The 20,422-nt window shown below is 39.1% G+C and overlaps 1 protein-coding gene across 22 annotated transcripts in view; it reads right to left on the reverse strand.

Moving 5' to 3' along the window:
• Positions 1 to 6,144: 6,144 nt before the first annotated feature.
• Positions 6,145 to 20,422, reverse strand: part of fnbp1b (formin binding protein 1b) — a 106,805-nt gene continuing 92,527 nt past the window's right edge. For 20 of the 22 annotated variants that reach the window (XM_074689771.1, XM_074689773.1, XM_074689770.1 and 17 more), the window contains 4 exons: positions 18,294 to 18,426; positions 16,215 to 16,333; positions 15,917 to 16,086; positions 13,106 to 13,783 (listed from right to left, as the gene is read on the reverse strand). In XM_074689771.1, coding sequence (XP_074545872.1) covers positions 13,605 to 13,783; positions 15,917 to 16,086; positions 16,215 to 16,333; positions 18,294 to 18,426 — 601 coding nt within the window. In that variant the 3' untranslated portion in view covers positions 13,106 to 13,604. Of the gene's footprint in view, positions 10,204 to 12,818; positions 12,870 to 13,105; positions 13,784 to 15,916; positions 16,087 to 16,214; positions 16,334 to 18,293; positions 18,427 to 20,422 lie in introns of those variants that run through there. The other 2 variants (XM_074689768.1, XM_074689769.1) reach the window with 2 other exon arrangements.

Genomic DNA, 20,422 nt, shown 5'->3' on the forward strand with positions numbered 1-20,422 from the left:
TACCTGTAAATCTCTCACCAATACCAGCCAATCCATCCCTGACACCTGCCAATCTCCCATAGATATCTGCCAATCTCTCAGCAACCAGTACCCCAGCAACCCCCGCTGGATGCCAGTCGACACCTGCCAATCTCTCACAGACACAGGCCAATCTTAAAAGAGGCATCTGCCAATCTCTCGGCGATGTCTATAAATCTCTAACCAATACCTGCTGATGTCTCACAAGCACCTGCCCATCTCTTAACAACACCTGACAGTCTCTTACCGACACCAGCCAATCTCCAAGAGGTATCTACCAATCTCTCTGCGATACCTGTAAACTTTTCACTAATTCCTGCCAATATCTCACTTTTACCTGCCAATCTGTCACTGGCACCTTCCCATATCTGAGCAACATCAACTAATATTTCAGTAACTCCTGCTAAAAGCTCAGCAACACCTGCCACTCCCTGACTGATATCTACCAATCTCCCTGGGTTTCCTCTTAGTCTCTGAGAAACACCTGCCAATCTCTCACCAATATCAGTCAATCCCTTACCAACACCTGCCAATTTTCCATCCCCCAATCTCTCAGCAGTATCTGCCAATCTCTCCCCGATACCTGTCAATGTCTTACCAATACCAGCCGATCCCTCAGTGACACCTGCCAATCTCCCACAGATATCTGCCAATCTCTCAGCAACCAGTATCCCAGCAACTACTGCTAAATGCTCACCAACACCAGCCAATCTCCAAGAGGCATCTGACAATCTCTCAGCGATAACTGCCAATCCCTCTGCAATACCTGTAAATCTCTCACACATACCTACCAATGTTTCAACAGCACCTGCCCATCTCCTAGAGACATCTACCAATCCCTCACTGGAACCTACTTATATCCAAGCAACATCAACCGATATTTCAGTAACTCCTAAAAATAGCTCAGCAACACCTGCCACCCCCTGACTGATATCTACCAATCTCCCAGGGTTTCCTCCTAGTCTCTGAGAAACACCAGCCAATCTCTCACCAATACCAGTCAATCCCTCACCAACACCTGCCAATTTTCCAGAGATATCAGCCAATCTCTGAACACCTGCCAGTTTCCCAGCAACTCCCGATAAATGCTCACAGACACCTGCCAATCTCCAAGAGGCATCTGCCAGTCTCTGAGCAATACCAGCCAGTCTCTCGGCAATGCCTTTAAATCTCTCACTAATACCTGCCAATGTCTCACCAGCACCTGCCCATCTTTCAGAAACATCTACCAATCTCCCACTGGCACCTTCATATATCTGGGCAACATCAACTCCAATTTAGTAACTTTAGCCAATCCGTAACCAATATCTACCAATCTCCCAGAGATTTCTGCCAGTCTCTGAGCAACACCTGCCAGTCTCTCACCGGCACCTGCCAATCTCCAAGAGATATCTGCCAATCTCCCAGAGATAAATCTGTCAATCTCTCAGCAACCAGTATCCCAGCAACTCCCGCTAAATGCCCACCGACACCTGCCAATCTCTCACCGACATCTACCAATCTCTCTGCGATACCTGCCAATCCCTCACCAATACCAGCCAATCGCTCAAGGACACCTGCCAATCTCCCAGCAACCAGTATCCCAGCAACCTCAGCTAAATGCTCACCGACACCAGCCAATCTCCTAGAGACATCAACCAATCCCTCACCGGTACCTGCCAATCTGTAACTGGCACCTTCCCCTATCCAGGCAACATCAACCAATACTTCATTGCTCAGCGACACCTGCCAGTCTCTCACTGGTACCTGTCAATCTCTTACTGACACCTGCTTATCTATCACCATCTACCATTCTCTCGGTGACTCCCGCTTATCGATCAGCAAAATCTTTGCTTTTGCACGTTCAAACACCTCAGTTTTTAGTGATCTTTACGTTTATATGTGTCTGAAAGGCCAAAGCAGAGAATTACCCAAATACTTGTTTGCGTGTTCCCAGGCTGTGTCCATGTTTTTACCAGTCAAAAGTAAATATTGAACCAGATTTGTGTTACTGTGGTTACTGTAATGACATCAAACTCTGCTTTGTAGAACAAGCTTCTGCTTCACTCAGCTCTGCTTGGTTTATTTATGAAGCCGCTGACTGTGGAATCAGAAATATAACATGAATTAATAAATAAAACTGGTAAAAAAAAGCTGAGCACATTAGTTATCTCTGCCTGTAAAGAACAATACCCAGTGGAGGAGGCAGCTGTTTAAGAGTGCAGCCACATCGTGAAGCTGAAGGCAGAGATCATTAGTCTGATCTGTGTGTGCCTCGAGTTACAAAGAGCAAATCATTTTAATGAAAACGATGAGCATCTCAACAGGTGAAACAGGCTTAAAAGACTTCCTGCGAAGGTGTGAATGATCTGTCAGCGGCTGGACCTCGCTCATGAGTCTGCAGGGATTCTTCTCAGACGGATCTGGGGCCTGAGGATGGATCAGTCTGAAGTGGGTTTAATCAGACGGGCGCTCTCTGAGAGAGTTTGCTGCTTCGTGATGACCTGTTCATCTGCAGAACAGATGAAGAAAATGGCTTTAGGTGTGGGACGATGAAAATGTCTCAATCAGGCTTTGATTTCATTACCAGTCTGCTTGTTCTTGTGGTGTTTTGTCTTCTGCAGCCCTCTTACTCATGTCTGCTCGTCTCTTTCATCCCTCTGGTGTTTATTGCAGCACTTCAAAGATGCTGCACATGTTTGCAAACGTCCCCACAAAGTTTAAATACTGCAAGAAAATTTAAATATTCATTCTGCCCTTGTTTGATTTAATAAAAGATGAGGGATGACAGAGGAAATTTGCCATTCTCAGCTCACTTTTGCAAATAATTTAAATTGATGAGTCGACAGCCGTTGCCAAGTAAACCAATTTAGAAAGCAAAAGTGAAAGTAGCTCAAGAAGAAACCGGCCCCTCAGGATTCACAGAGGCATTTCGTTTGCTTTTGCTGTTTCCAAACTGTAGAACAAACAGCGCAGATTGTTGGGTCCAAGGGAGCAAAGGCCAATTAGGCTGTTTGAGAGCGTGCTGGAGGAGGTGAGCGCCGCATCTGCAACACAGCATGCGCCTGCATATTTCTGTGGGGCAACTGGGACTGATCACAGCTGCAGCTCAGTGGGCCAGAATCAATTGGCAACCCAGATCTGTCGGCAGTCCGGATCGATACTATGTGACCGCTGCGCCGTGTGCAATCTAACGACTGTAAAGCGGTCAGTGAGAAAAATGACAAGAAGGATATCTCCAGGGAGGCTTTTATTGAGGCTAAGAGATGCATTAAAACGCCAGGAGGGAGACGCAAATAAAGGCCATCAGAATCCAAACACTCAGAGAGCTATTTCAGTGTGTGTGTGAGTTTAAGTGTGTGTGTGTTTGGGGGGGAAATGTTGGAGTTCTGCATAATTAATCGCCTCTGGAAGTTTTTCGTGTCAGTCCCTAAAAAGTGCTGCATTGTCAGAGAAAAAAAAAAGGATGAAAAGAAAAAAAGGAACAGAAGCAAGAACTGGATACTTTCCTGAAAGAGGCGAAGCAAGAACTTGAGTGGAATGTGACTGCCACCTAATGGCCAGGAGAGGAACTACAGGCCGTTCACATGAAGTCACAACCTGCCTCAAAAGTAGATCCAACTCCAGATCAAGGTAAACTTTGTGTTTTTATTTTGCTGAACACTTGTTTTTCTTTTTGTGGCAACCTGCCCTGATCACATAAGACAAAAATATATCACCCTAAAATCTATAAATCGTAAATTTTCTCTTCTTTCTTTTCTTTGTGCTTTTCTTTGCATTGATCAAACTATGGTGAGTAAAGTTTGAAGTTTCACAAAATAGTTCTTAAAAATTCTGAGACACTGTCTTTAATGAGCAAAAGGTGGAAGGAGTAAGAAATAAACATCGGATAGTCCAGCAAAAATCTAGTGATGCTTTAGTTTCTTTTGAAGATCATAAAGTAGAAATTGTTCCATGTAATCTCAATTTTAATCCCTGTTTTAAGATTTTTTTTTTAATCTTTCTTTTACCTCCTTTACACAGATATACTATAAAATGTGAGCTTTTCAAAAATGAAATTAAAACCCTGTAATTATCTTTTTTTTTTTTGTATAAGTTCATTGGTTCAGTTGGATAAACCCTGGATGTGTTCTTCAGAACTATATTGCAAACCTGCAGTAAGAAAAAAAAAAGTTTGATTTATGGCCCTTTGTACAAACTTAAAGCAACTAACGTACTGATGACTCCCAAAAAGTAACACTGAGGTAAACTACAAACCAAGAGTATTAAAAAATTTGTGTGACAAAGACCATGACAGTTGTTATGACGTAGATAAAAACAACAAGAAGTCTGTACTCCTTTTTTTCCCCAAAAAATGTTGATTGTGCTTGAGTATGAGAGTAGGGATCAAACTTTAAAAACTTTAAAAAATGCTATTCTTAAATTCTGAGAAATGCATTGTTTATGATATTCAACATATATCTGAAATAAACAAATATTTAACAGTTCCAGTGTGGTACGCAAAAAGAACAAGATAACTGATGACTCACTGATGTCCAGAACCATTAGTCATATGTACCGTTATGGAACAGCCCATTCCGCCAAAGAGTTAGCCAAATACCTCCTGCAAAAAATTCAGCCAATTGACTAATTGCACCATTTCAGTAGGTGCATCAGGTGCAGAACAACATATATGTGAGGGGACTGAACATGCATACTCCTCAGAAACAGAGGTAAAATAAAATAATCTGTCTCCTAAGTCTAAATTTTCTGTGTAAATTTAAAACATGGTCATACTTTTCCAAAGGGTTCATTTGATCCCTACAGTCTGTTTTCTTTGGATATTTTTTCTTCAATTGTAAGGCATGACCATGACACCCGCCACCTTTTTTCCTCCCCACACTTTTTTAATTTAATTTTTGGCTTTAAATTTGAAGTCATACATGTTTATATAGATGAAATAAAAGAGACATTAAAATAATAAATAAATAGTGAAAAGCTAACAAAATAAAATGAAAAAAAAAACAATAATAATTTATCATAAGAAAAAAAGCAATTATTTTATTACTAAATTATTATATAGATTTATTTAAAAAAAATAATGATAATAACAATGATAATTTAATAATAATTTAACAATAAAACTAAAGATTAAAAAATAAAGTAACAATAAACAAAAAAAACATGTAAAAAAAATAAATAAATAAGACACATACCATCTTTAAAATAGTGTAACAGGTGCAGTAAATCTGCCCTTTAGAGCCTGTGGTGGTGGGGGTCTGCTGCCATTAAATTCAATGCTCTGTTGGAGTTTTAACCTGGCTCATGACTGCTCAACAACTTCTTTTGTTGTTTTGCTATGTTTTATTATTTTGATGGCATTACTACAAAATTTTGTTTAATCCCAAATTGGCTGGACGCATATGTGGGCCTTGGTATTCCCGCTTGGAGAAACATTATTTGCACTTTTCAGTTTGTTTTGATGTTGTTTCCCTGCTTTTATTTTATTTATTTACATTTTTTTTTTACAGGGCCTGGTTGTGAAAAACTCTTATCCATAAGGGTGACGCATGATTGGTTAATTTTGCCTACCTAGAGATCGGTTTCATGCTCCAAAATAAAGCTGTGCAGACTTCGATGATGACGTGGTCACTGACTGACATCAGTTTAAAAAGTTGCGCCTGTATGCTTAGCTCTTAGGTGGTTGCTTAGGTACCTTCGTGATATTTTAAAGTGCATGTCAACTAATTCTTGTGAGGTGTAATTTGCAAAGTAGTGTTAACATTTTCCATCACAGCAGCTACAGAAGCTTCACTATGTATAGTGTACTGGAAGGGTCAAAAAAGGCACTGGATTAGAAGTAATAACGTGTTTATTCCAGATCTGATTAATATTAGTCATTGAAGAAAACTGGAGGATTACCAGTAATAAAATTAACATACCACTCAAATATATGCCGAAGAGATGGGAAATCTTTTTAATTAAATTTGTTTGATTAAATCACACGACATGATCAGTCTTCATGCATTTTTCACCCTCATAAACGTAGAATTAATAATCGTGTGTAATAACTCCTGCAGCTACTAATGATAGATGCTGTGGGATCCTGGCTCTTTATCCCGTCTAAATTCCCAGGAGAAGGAAAACAAAGACACAAATAGCTGCTCATTAACTTTCAGGCATATTTAATTGGCACAGTAAACACAATACAAAGTATTCAGTGCTCCAAAAACACAAGCATGGGCTACCAAATGGAACACAAACAAAAAAGTGCAAAAAACACACCATTTGGTAGACCTTTACAAAGGAAAGGAAGTCTTACTTTGCAAAGCAGATAAAGTAATGGTAAGACTCTCAATAGTTAAAATAGATGCTTTTCCTTTTTAAACTTTATTTATATATTCATATATACTCTCTCTAATTCCAACGTGCCATTTTCCTCTGTACAGGCAGGTTAATCCGGGGCATCAACTAAAAGGTTTGTGGTGTTTGAAATTACATACACTGCCTTTAAAGTGTTGACCTGAGCCTCATTGGGCTCGTCGACTGAATAAAACAAGGGGCGTATCAAAGCAAAGGTGGTACTAATGAGCTTGATTTAACTGGGGTATGATCATTCCTTCCATCAAAAGTCCAAAGTCATTTACTCCATCGTTCCTCCACATTCATACAAATGCTGCATCAGATGGATATTTAAAAATGGCTTCATCCACACGTGTCATTGTTACTCATATTTGCATTCAAGCAGAATAAGCTACAACACAGATCTCCAGCTTTAAAATACTAGTAAATAAAAAGCAAAGGAAGCTGAAAGTCAACTCATCATCATCAAAAGTATAAAACAGAAATGTTAAAATCACGTACATTATGTGCCGTTGAGCAGGAAAAAGGGGATCAGTGGACACAATTTCTATCTTTGATTACAAAAAAATCTCAAATTTGCCCCCAAACTTTTGAGATAATCACATCTTAATCCTTTCACCAGCGTCATTCTTTTTCTTTGAGAACCCAGTTAAGGCCCACAACAGGTGATTCTGGGTCACATCTCAGTCACAAACTCACAGGTAAAACGTAGATCACAGTATATTTTCATATACAGTAGACAGTTAAAGTGGACCATCCTTAAAACATCAGGTGTAAAATAGTCATACACACATGGAGGCCATTTTTCTCTCAGGGTGGGAGGTGTAAATGCTTACAAAGTCAGACTGCATTCTAAGTTGTACTTTTATAATAACCAAGAAGTGGCTAAATGCTAATGTTAGCTAATAACTCACTCCCAAGTACCAAAAGCAAAATCACAGCTATCATTCATTGCTAACATTATAACTGTCAAGGAATTGAAGCTGTTCCTATTTCAGTATATTACATTAGCTTACTATGATGTTAGCCAGGAAGTGAATGCTATGCTAGGCTAATGTCGAAATGATAAGCTTGGGAAAGTATTTCATATTAGCTACTTAAAAAGTGCTAGCATTAGCATTCAAAGAATTTCTGACAAAAACTGCTAGCTAGCTGGCTGTCACAACATTAACATCACCAAACTGTAATGTTAGCTAGGTAGCAGTTTAATGCTAACATCATATTGCAGTATATTACATTAGCTCACTATGATGTTAGCCAGGAAGTGAATGCTATGCCAGGCTAATGTTGAAAAAATAATAATAAAATTAAATAATGACCATATCTAAGCTTGGCAAAGTATTTCATGTTAGCTACTTAAAACGTGCTAGCATTAGCATTCAAAGAATTTTTGTCAAAAACTGCTAAAAAACTGTAATGTTAGCTAGGTAGCAGTTTATTGCTAACATCTGCAGATGACTCCTTGAGCACACACAGCAAGGCTCAACAAAGCTCGCAGCTAACATTAGCATACAAGCTACTACAAGCCAAAAAAGTTAAAACAGAAATTTATAGCAGTGGTTAACAGGGATCCCAGTGAACAAATAAGTTAGCTTTACCATAAGCTAGCTACTCCTAATTTACACAGGGAAACTAACCATCAAAAATCGAATTAATATAAAACTGTAAGGTAAAAAAAAAAAAGCTTAGATTTAAAAAAAATAAAAAAAATCTCAGAAAAAGTGGTAGTTTCAAGCTAAACAACAAATTTGATGAGTCATTGTGTAATGACTACTACTAACTGCAAAGCTGAATCATATTTTGCTATGAGTTTCACTTCATGGGTTAAATGCGTAACACTAAACAGGTGAGTTAGCTTAGCAGTTGTTAGCAAACATCAGAAATTATCTGAAAATAGGGCCAATTCGTAAAACCCCAAAAAAATCCACGACTCGTTTTACGTCATAACTGTTAGTTCAATTCCTGGCTAACATTACTAACATATTATTGACACTAAGCTAAGCTATTGTCTGAAAATGCTGTAGCACAGGTAAATTTGTAAGCTACAAACAGCTAAGTCACAAGCGCTAATGTTAGCACTAGAGTAATTTTGTGCTACTATTTCAGCTAGCTAGGTTACATTACTGTTAAACAGGTCTTAATTTATCTTATTGCATTGTGAAAAGTTGTAATGTTAGCAAGGAAGTAGCTTGATCTTTAGGCTAGCCGAGTTACAAATGCTAATGTTAGCATTTAACCAATTTTGGCTGATTTCTCTCAGATTTACTTTTGTTTGAAGAAACAGCAGCATAAAATAAAAAGCTAAGCTAATGAGTTCAAACCCCCACCCTGAGAAAAATGGCTTCCATGTGGATAAGTGATAAGTTTTACATTTTTTGCTGAACTGTTGCTGCTTGAAATGAGTGTAGGCGTCTCCACAGGGTGATTAACGGTAAACTAACAACTTGCATTAGACACTCTGATGAAAAACATACAATACTAACATTTTTACTTACATACTGTACTGTGTATTTAACAGTAAAACAAACGCACAAGACCTACCTATGCAAAAAAAAAAAAAAAGTCATTCAGAAAAACAACATTTCAGGTCCCTATTGTCCTTTTCTGACAGTTCAGAGATTAAACCGGGGAACACTGGGGGGAGGAGATCACTCACTCGCTGTTAAAAACAGGACAACATGCTTTCTGAGACAGAAAAAAAAAAAGATAAAATAAAATGAACCACAGGCACTGAACCCAAACAGTAGCATTCAGGTTAATTCAAACAGTGAGACCAGGCAATGAGGGTTAACGTAACAGAAAGGCTGGACGAAGCTGACCACACATCCCCCCTAAACAACACCTCCACCGGGTTGTTAGCAGAGGGGGGCGAGGAGGAAGACAGGGCAAGCATGCAGCACACCGCAACGCTGAGAGGCCCCCCCGCACCCTGAGCTAAAGCAGCACAAGGAGCTGCTAGAGGAAGGGGGGAGGGACTGTGGAGGTGAGGAAAGGGGGGTGGTCAGAGAGAGGAACAGACAGACAAGAAGTCACAGGACAAGCAATGGATCCATCTGTTTTCCTCTGGGCTGGTTCAGGATATGTGAAAGGGGGTGTGGACTTTAAACACAAACAGGCATTCACATAAAAACACATGAAACAGAAGCATGTAGCCTTTAGATAAATGAGTAGCACCTCACTTCTTCATTATCCAGTTGGTTGAAACCTGTAAATATGTATTTCAGAGGAAGGTGAAGATGAGGGTTTCAGAGCTCCAGATGAAGGAAGGGTTAATGTCTCTTTCACACACACACTGCTGCATGAAAGGTGTTTGAGGGTGGCTCCTGCTGGTCCCCGTCCTGTCTCTGACCACACCCTTCGCCTTGTGTGTGTGTGAGCGTGTGTGTGTGTGGGTAAAAAGTGAGGATAAAGAGAAGTGGCACAGCCAGAAGGGGGAGGAAGGGGGCACGTTCAGAGCGAGGAAGCCGACAGCCGCAGTCAAAGCTGAGCGCGGTGCAAGCGGAGTTAGTTCCATTAAGAAGCAAAAGCTTTGCTGAGAAACAACAAAAAAGCAAATTGAATACTGTGGTTGTGACTGCTGTATGGGTGTTAAGAATGGAAAAAGGTTATGAGCTCTAAATTTAGATGGATTTCTCCCAACTGTTGCTTCACGTTGCAGAGTTTCTGCACAGGGAAAGCAACAACTCTGATGAGTGTTCTAAAAATCGGCCGTCTATGTTTTTTTTGTTGATTTTTTGTTTAAAGTTTGGGGTCATCTTTCACTTTCTCTCTCTGACTCTGTGAGCGCGCGAGGAACGTGGTGGTGTTTTCTCCGAGGCTGCTTGCCCTGCCATTCCTCAGCCAGCCTCTCACACTTTTAGGAATCTGCAAGTCAAAAAAAAGGGGAAAACAAACAAAAAAAGTGAAAGGAATTAAAGTTAGAAAGTTCTTACATTGCAGGAATTTCAGTTAAAGACAGACAGAGGAAGACAGAACCCATTGTAACCCATGTATGTATGAAATAACTTCAAAGGAATTAATCTGTCTAACCAATAAATAAACTTGGATTCAGCTAGGGCTGCAACAACGAATTAATAAAATCAATAAAAATGGTTAAAAGTGTCGCTAAACAAGTCGTTAAAAGTGTCGTTTAAAGTCTTCAGTTTCTTTGTCTTCTTCCTTTTTGTCAGATTTTTTAGCGGTTAGCAACTAGCTGAAGGTGCATTACCGCCACCTACTGGACTGGAGTGTAGATTACCTTAGCTGCATGAGGGAAACAAGTAAACACCCAAATGCTGGCAGAGCCGGAGAAGTTGTTTGTCCAAAAAATACCAGAGTTTGGAAGTATCTCACGAGTGATTCTATAATTAGGGGAACATTTCAGGTATACAAAAAGGTGAAAAAAAATGTGTGTGTGTTTTTTTTTTTTACTTAATTCATTAGTAAGCGAGCTTAAGCTCCAATGATTTTTAAAATATTTAAGTAACCAAAAAAAATTTGGATCCTAATTTTGTCAACTGTGTGGTGGACAAAAAACGTGGCTCCCTAGAAACGTTCCTCATCATTTATATCACAGTTAAGCCAAATTTAAAAGAATATAATAACATAATTATTAAAATTGCGGTTGACAATTTCTCCATTTTTAATCATGCTTGCCCAGACATCTATAATAAGAACAGCAGAAAATGTTGGTAACGAACAGTTAATGCGCCCCATGTACAGAAAATCATCCTGATGAAATATTGATGAGGAGGAGCTGAAACATGACACACTTTCTTCAAGGTTCACACCAAAAAGGATGAGACCTCAGCTGATTTAAGTCATGTGACTTTGGAGCAAACCATTGCCGATTTATAGGGTTTTTTTCAATGGGTAACATGGTTGACGCTCATTTCTCGGACACACATAAAATAAATCTTTTCTCTCCCACTCTCTCTCCTCTATCTGTCTTTCTAACCCCAACACAGTCGAGGCAGATGTCTTTCTAACATGAGTCTGGTTCTGTCCGAGGTTTCTGCCTGTTAAAGGGAAGTTTTTCCTCTCCATTGTAACTTGCTAAATATTTCAAAGTCCTGTACTCATGGTGGATTAAGATAAGATAAGACTCCTTATCTTGACTTGATGTTGGGTCACTGCTAATAAAATTTTATTTACATTTACAGGTCTAGACCTGAAAATGTTTTTGTAAAGTGTCTTGAGATAACGTTTGTTAAGCTTTAGCGCTATACAAATAAAGACTGACTGATTGATTGATTGATTGATTGAATTATTTTATCTGTATCTAAATTCTTTGTCATATTCTAATGATTATTTTAAACAACTAATACTGACAATAATTTTCAGGAATATGTATTCTAGTGATAATTTTGAAGAACAAACTTGACATTTGAGACATCGGGAAGCACAAAAACTGCAAATTCCAACACATAATTTCTATTTTTAGCCAAACTAATGAGGAACCTGTCAACTTTTTGTACTAAATGAAAGTGAATTTTCACCCAAATGACCCACTGTAAAATTGGTTATTGCTTTAAATTAATAATAAGTAAAATTGACAAGTTTACCCTATAGACACGAAATGTACCCTTTTATTATAGAATCACTTTTACTCTGAGTAAAAGCACAAAGCGTGTTAACTGCAACATTTGCAAAAATGACCTTGCATGTCATGGCAGTAAAATGCAAACATGTTGGGCTCGTGCATGGTTTATCTTTTAGGACTCGTTTTGTCTTTTTATCATATCGAGAGAGGAGGAGAGTTCATTAAACTTATGTTAGCATTAGCGTTAGCAGCTACAGACAGTGTTAGGGCCCACCAAGTTTTTAATCTGATGACATAACTGTGCTTTATTCCTATTATTTTGCCCAAACAGTTGATTTTGTAAGTGACAATACATTTATGTCATTTGTTATGCTTTATAAATGTAGCATCTGGTCAGTTTAATCATGTTCAAATATGTTGTTTCTTTGTATATATCTTTAAGCAAACAACAGTCATCAACTAAATAACAACACACGTTTGGTTTTACTAACTTTCCAATCATGCATTCTTATCCTGTTTTTTCGATTAATTGATTAATCGTAAAAATAATCGTCAAAATAATCGATTACTTAAATAATCATTAGTTGCAGCCCTAGATTCAGCCTCTCATTTGTCACATGCCACATCATAATATTCTCTCAAAACCTGATTTGAACCTCTCTTTTTCAAAGCTACAAGATGCACAAAGTGTATTTACATCCTCGAATGAACAACCCCATGCTGTGCCAACAACAAGCCGTCAAAGCTGATTAAAAGGAAGCTAAACAAAGGCTTATGTAATGAGTTATGAAAGAAATGATTTCTGAGTCGAAGCCAGTCTTTAAAAGTAGCACAGAATGTCTCGTTGTTGTCGTAGCCAGGTGGAATGACACACCATGCTTTCACGGTTCAGACACCCATGCAGAAAAACAACCACAAATCTTTTCAAGTCCAGCTCGGTGTGTCAGCCGATTCTCACCATCGAGCTCAGTACAGACAACTCTCACTCCTGTATTCCTCTACCACAGGGCTGGAGAAACAAAAGGACCACAATATCCCAACACTATCATTATCGAAAAGTGGATAAAAAAGAAAGAAATCATTTAAAGAAGGTTTGGAGTCACGAGTTGATCAATCGTCTAATCAGAGATTATCACAAGTTTTCTTGAAACAGCACTACGATTACTCTACTGCAAGCAACTTTAGGGAAACAGGGGGAGTGTTTTTGTTTTATTTTTTACTTTTTCCCTACAAAAATATTTGTATTTATATATATACACACTAAGCATGCTTTGTTTTCAGGTACAACAAAAACACACAAGCTCCTGAATCTGATGATTCAAGTTGTTGCTTGATGATTACACATTCTGCTTTTCCCGCCCAAATATATTATTAATCCAGCTACTGATTGAAAGCAGACAGTAATTTAAAATATAAACAAAAGAAAAAGTATAAAAAAGATCAAATACTGTGTCTCAGTGTTTGAAATGTACATGTGATCATTGTCAAATAATGCTAAGCGCAAAATGACCACTAGGTGGCACAAGAGTGACTAAAAAGTGAGGATCCAGAAACTTCCTTCCACATTTTTTCAACCCATATTTTTTGTTCAGAGCTCAGAAATAAAAGCACATTTTCACACATCATCTGCCCGACGGTCAGAGGCACGATGGACCAGAAACAATGAGTGTGTATCTTTTCTGAGCTAACAGCGACATCCATTTTTTTGTTTTTAAACCACTGTCACAAACGCACAGCTGCTCAGTTAAATGTATGTCATAGCACCTTTGGCATTTGTTTCCAAAAAGACCTCGACGTAGGACGTGGGGACGTATCCCTCCTCGTCTTCGTTCCTGCGCACTCGTGTCCAGCCGTCTCCTTTGTCTTCCTCTATGACGTACAACAGCTCGCCTTCTGCCACGGCGATGGTGCCCTCGTTATGACCTGAGGAGGGAAACACAGGAAGGAAAACACAGGCTGGATCATAATCTACTATTAACAGATTATTTTTAATCATTTCTGTCATGTATAGTCCTGAAAAACCTGAAGAATGAGGCTGTTTCCCATTTCAAACATCATTAAAGCTGAGTGAAACATTGCTTGTTTCAACATGCAACTCCTCAGTAAGGAAAGTCACTATTGGCTGTCCCGGAAGTCACCAAAAGCCACTAAATTTTGCTGCTGTTTGGGCTCCGTAGGAGAGAGAAATAACCTGGGAGATACAGAAAGCAGGTAAAACACAACATCATAAATATGTTTACAACTACAAATTAACTTTCTTCTGTCCATTCTTGTTTTATCAGTGTCTAAATATCAACCCTCCTCCTTTATCTGAGCTGGGGACTGGCAGAAGTGACCATAATGAGACACACACTTGCGTGACTGCCTGTGTTTTGGGTAGGGGAGGAATTCACACACGCTGACCATTGAGGAGATCAAAACGCGCTTTAACCTCAGATTCTCCAAACTCCAGAAGAGTTGCAAGAGTTGTCGTCTTAAAAAAAAAAAACTCGCTAGAGGGGTCTGAAAAGTCATAAAACGTAGCAGCAAAGTCTCTTAGTTGGCAACAATCAGTCGTGGTTTAATCCTCCACTTTCTTACCCTTACACTGGATCTAAAGTAGGGCTGCAACGACGAATCCATAAAATCGATAAAAATCAATTAGTAACAACATTTTTCCATAATTGATGCTCTGTGCTGCACCTTTGCTGTTTTAGTTTGTCTTCTGTTTATTTGTCTTCTTCCTTTTTGTTGGATTATTAAGCAGTTGGACACTAGCTGAAGGTGCATTACCGCCACCTACTGGACAGGAGTGTAGATTACAGAAAATTCCAGAGTTTGGGAGAATTTCACACTGAGTAAAAGTACACAGCATGGTAATTGACAAAAATAACCTTGGATGGCTCGGCAGTACGACTGCAATGACCCAACACTTAAAACGCAAACATGATGGACTCATCGATAACAAGCCAGGAGCTCACTGTGAGATTAGTAGCTAAAAAATCCCACATACACTCCTTTTATATGTTGTGAAATGCATGGTATGTCTTCTAGAACTCGTTTCGTCTTTTTTTTTTAAATCATCTCCTCATTTGAAAACCACCAGGAGTTCATTAAACCAATGTTAGCATTAGCATTAGATGCTACAGACAGTGGTAGGGCAGAGGGGGTGAACTGTTTGACCTGAAGGTGAAAAGACTGAGGACACATTTTTATTTATTTGCCTTTTTTGGCCCACTTAATTTTTAATCAGATGATATAACAATATGTTTTCTGTTATTTTGCCCAGACTGTTGATTCTTTACGTGACAATACATTCATGTCATTTGTTACACTTTATAAATGTAGCATCTGGTCTGCTTAATAATGTTCAAATATGTTGTTTCTTTGTATATATCTTTAAGCAAACAATAGTCATCAAATTAAATCACAACTCGATTAATCGTAAATCTTATCATCAGAGTAATCGATTACTAAAATAATCGTTAGTCGCAGCTCTAATCTAAAGTGCTCCCAGACAGCAGAACGCAACAACGCCACTGGTAAACCCTCCAACTCAATCTTCTCTGCTCGTCATGTAAATAACACAGACGCTTCCCCACAAAGTGTCCTGCTTTACTCCTTCTCCTCGAGGAACACATGCTTACGATCCGAGCTACATACTCGCTTTAAACTGAGTAACAAAATGAAGAAAAGAGAATAACATTTCTACATTTAATGTTTGATTTTTTAGGATAAGAGAGTAGGGAATCCCCGAGTTTCCTCCACTCTGCATTTAGCTGCTCTAGTCCATCTTAATAATTTGTGTCCAGCACTTGAATCATCAGGGAAACTCTTATTATTACTTTAAAATCATCCACCAGAGGAATATTCTTCCATCCATCCATCCTCCACCTCTGCACATTTCTCTTCTTAGAGGTCACGACCCTCCTCCTCCTCATCAGGAGCAATCAAACTCCTCCACCCTGCATCTGGGGAATCATCAGCTCCCTGTTCAGCACATTTCCAGATTGAACTCAGCAGCTGCTGCACATCAATAAAAGCCTTTAATATGTGTTCATGTGTGGTTGATGTTACCTTCGAATGGATACAAGGCTTTGCAGGTCCCGATGGTGGGCAGGGTCTCCTCATCGTCAAACTCGTCATCGAACTCCGGCGTGGTGGACGTGGGGGGATTGGGAGCGGGGTTGATGTTGGCTTTGACCTGAGTCTCTGAATTCTGCTCCTCGGTGTAGCTGCCATCCGGGCTGCTCAAAGGCCAACACACACACAGTAAATACACTGTGAAAACATACATAGTCTTCTTCCAAAGACGCAGAGTGTGTGGTGTCTCTGTGCGGAGGCGTTTGGTTGTTTTCATCCGAGTATAACATACCTCTCTCTGTCCTGTGCACAGTTGTTGCTCACTGCTGTGTTGTTCTGGGTCTCGTAGATACTTCGACGCTGTGTGTCACTCTTTGATGGCATCCGCTCCTCCACTTCTGCTAACCAGCCCTGAAACACACACACGAACACACACACAGAGCTCAGTGTAACAGCTCAGTTGTTTCAGTTGATTCTGATTGGCTGCTGTGAGTCAGCTACTTCCTGATAAATCATTTGTTTGTCTTTCTGAGTTCCCATGCCAGCAACATCAGCCTGAAACGACTCATGGCTACAGACGTGTGCAGACTGTTGGTTTACAATGTCCTGCATCATGTTAACGTCTGGGTACAACTGTCGGGTTATGCTCGACTTATTGGTTGAATATAAAGATGGACGACAAGGCAGCTCCTCAAATAGAAGCTAAAGCATTTGAAGCTTCCGGACTGACTTTGTCAAATAGTTTATGTCAAGTTTTTGCATGATTTTATCTCTGGTTTATGTTCAGATGTTCATTTTTTAGTCAAGTGTAGCTTGAATTTGTTATTTTTATGCTAAATAATTAGTCCAACACTCTGATTGACAAAGAAGGAACAGAAAGGTTAAAGAGGCATCAACTCCAAGAATCTGTTATGCTGTGGAACCTGACCCTGGTCTTGGGAATTTGTTATCTTAACGATAAAAAAAGTCAACTTTTAAAGAAATAATCCTGCTAAATTGTCTCCCACGTGCCTCTATACATGTGTGTCAGTGTCTGTGTCTACCTCAAACCCCCTCCTCTGCCTGAATGTTGATTTTTTTGGTTGTATCAGGACGTTTCTGGGCAGAGATTAAGCATGTTTATATCAGCCAATCGCAGCGCACCCAGTGAACAAGTGACTTTGCGTGTTGATTAGCGAGTGGAAGAAGCTAATCAGAGCACCTACGTTAGTGGACGTAGCACGGAGAAAGAAAAACAACCAAAGTGAAACGAAACGCCGAACAGATTAAGCTTTTTCCAAAACGAGGGTGAAGCTTGGCTCGGCTTTCACTTGCTTTCAGGAACTTGGAGAGCAAAACAGGATGAACAGCAACACAAGTTAGCTTTCTGCTAACCAGGTTTGTGTCAAATACCGTGATTAGCGTGTGCTAACATGCTAAGTCTGGTGCGCGGCTCTTGAGTTTCTCCCACAAAGAAATGAGATGCTACATGTGGTTTCTGGGCTAGTGAGTATGTTCATGTAGTCATGGTCAGAGGCTGTGGGTGTGGGCTGCTGCTGGCACTGAGCCAAGGAGGAGGAGCCCAGTTTGAATGTTGTGTTTGCTAACAATTAACAAAAATTTCAGCAGACCCTAACTTTAACTTGTAAATAATGTAAAATAACTACCTTTTGTCAACAAAATGCCATGCTATTGACTTTAAATCTTACCAGTATACTGTTAGCGTTCTAAACCTATAACAAAAAGTAAGATAATGGTTGTCTAGCAGATTATTTCTTTGTTGTAACAATGCTTTATGAGGATAAATCATATAGGAAAGTCTGTTTATTCCCTTTTAAATGAAGCCTCATTTGTAAAGAACATACATTTGTGGGGTGAGCAGCAGAGCTGAGTTGGGGGTTGCACCTATGAAATTTTGCCAAATCTTCTCTTTGCCAATGCAAAACTGTTCAAACCAAATTGAAATGTGGCAGATGTTTAAATTGTTGAGTACCAAAAATTAATTCCCTTGCATCTACTTGTAATAATTCCAGGTATTCGTCAAACCTCTTTGTCAAAACACAGAGAAACTGATCAGTGGTCTTATTTTTGCTGTTAGTCGAAAATTTTGGTATTGGAGTCTCAGAGCTCTACTAGGTGTGAATTTTCAGGAAGTTAGCTTATAGCTGACTTTCTAACAGCCTGTGTCTTTGTTCGCCTTCTCCCTGCACAGAGCTGCAGTCAGCTCTCTTCTCCTAATATGGACGAGACGCAGATTTCTTTGGAGCTTCCCCAGCTGGAGATGTGTGTTTGAGCTCCTCATTATTTACCATCTCATATAAACCAAACAAAAACGCTCCGCCAACACTAACACTGGCTCCAAAGCGAGAGCTCGCACAGGCCACAAACTCACCTCAAATTTCTGAACTTCTAACTGCAGCTTTTCAATGGTCTGACTGATTTCCGAAAGCCGGGGGTCGACACTGGCCGGGTCTCCCATCTGAGGGTTCTTCACGTACACGTCTTTCATCTTGGTCAGAGCATCTCTGGGGAAACAAATCAAAAAAGTTAGATCAAATCCAGAAAGGAAACCTCCAATTTAACTTCTGTTGAAATGAGAAAAAGCTCCAAAAAGCAAAAAGATGAAGACAAAGATTTAGAAAACTGGCTTCTTTACAACAATCTCTGATAAAATGTTTTTGCAGCAGAACGCAAAGGCATCATCACATCTTCTGTTTGTTGATGACGTCAGTGTAACATTTTTTTCTACGAATACATGCAGGTGTCACAATAAATTGGATATCAAGTTATTCAAACAATAGGTGTCAGTTTGTAAAAATCAATAATATGGTGTCATATTTGAGAAATTAACTTGTGGTGTTCCACAAGGTCCAGTTTTGGGACCTAAGTCATTGAGACTTTATTCAAATGTTATTTGTTAAGTATTTAACAAATTGAAAATTACAATTTTTGCAGATGACACGAATTTATTTTGCTCAGGAGCAGCCCGCTTGTGAAAGATGCCTTGTGCTCTCAGCCCAGCGTGGCTCCAAATCTCTAGCCAGACTCTTCTCCTCTGTTGTTCCCAAATGGTGGAATGAATTACCTAAGTCTATACGATCCACAGAGTCCCTTTCTACTTTAAGAGATGTCTGAAGACTCATCTGTTCAGGGAACACTTAGGCCCTTAATCTGAGCCTTCTCCTACATTATTCTACATTATTAAAAAAAAGGATTCTTGCACTTGATGGCAGCACCTGCAGCTAAATAACTTGTAGCACTTTTGTCCCACTAACTAGGTTTTCCCTCTGTCTAGATTCTTGCTTGTGTTGTACATCGCTTTGGACAAAAGCGTCTGCTTAATGAAACTGTAGAACTGTAGAACATTAAAGAATTGTTGGCAACAGTAGAAAAGGAGTTGCTCATGTTAAAAGAATGGTTTGATATGAATAAGGTAGTAAATGAAAATGAAAAAAAAAATGTATGGTGTTTGGTGGTATTTGGACTAACTGTAAAATGAAATCAACACTAAATGAATTTGAAATTAAAAGAGTATGTGAAACTAAATTCTTGGGAGTAATTTTAGGTCATAAACTTGGTTAGAAGACAAATATAGAATATATAAATAAGAAATCATATAAATCTATTGTTATTATCTTTAACCTCCTAGGACCCAGCGTCCACATATGTGGACATTACATTTCTGCCTCTCAGACCCATGATACTTCATTTTTTAAAACTTTGACCGATTAGCCACATTTAGGGAGACTGCCCACATCACAACATTACACCTATTTTAGGGAAAAAACTATGTATTTACATACAGTAACACCACTTACAAACAACTAATAGAGAACTCATAACACAAATAATCAAATTTCCCGTAAAAAGACCCAATTTAGTTGTTGTCCTTATTAGGTCTTACTTATCCCAAATAGCAAGGTGAATTAAAAATTGCACTCGAGATAAAAGCTTGCGTCTTAAGAGGATAAAACAAGAGATATATTGAATAAGAAATGTCAGCATCTATTGTATCTATCACTTATAATGCCCTATATGTCATATTTAGGGCTGCACCAATCCCAATTTTCCGGCCAATACCGATCTTTAAAAAGCCTGACCTGCTGATACCGATATATATTTTTTATTTTTCATAATTGACAGCATATACCTTCAATGTTGCAATCTTATTTTAATGAAAATCAGTCCTGAGTTTTAGTTCTCACAGCAAAACACAACAATGGCTGGCTGTCAGACCTTCCTGGAGGTTTAAAGGTTCAGTTTTTTCCAGTTTCATATGTAAGGATGGGCCAATCACTGATCCCCCAAAATTAAGGAAATCTCCATGGATCCATCGGCCAACAGATTGATTGGTGCATGTCTAGTCATATTGTGTTGAGTTTTGGGGGAATACATACATAACATTTATAGATCCTACAAGTAGACTCCAGAAAACAGTTATAAGAATAATATATAAAGCTTCCTATCATGAAACTACCAATAAATTGTTTATAGAGTCTCGCTCCTTCAAATTCTTAAACT

This window comes from Halichoeres trimaculatus, unplaced genomic scaffold (genome assembly GCF_033239565.1).
Source record: "Halichoeres trimaculatus isolate MK-OKI-2021-1 unplaced genomic scaffold, fHalTri1.1 fHalTri1_scaffold_16, whole genome shotgun sequence".
In the NCBI taxonomy this organism is placed as follows: Eukaryota; Metazoa; Chordata; class Actinopteri; order Labriformes; family Labridae; genus Halichoeres; species Halichoeres trimaculatus.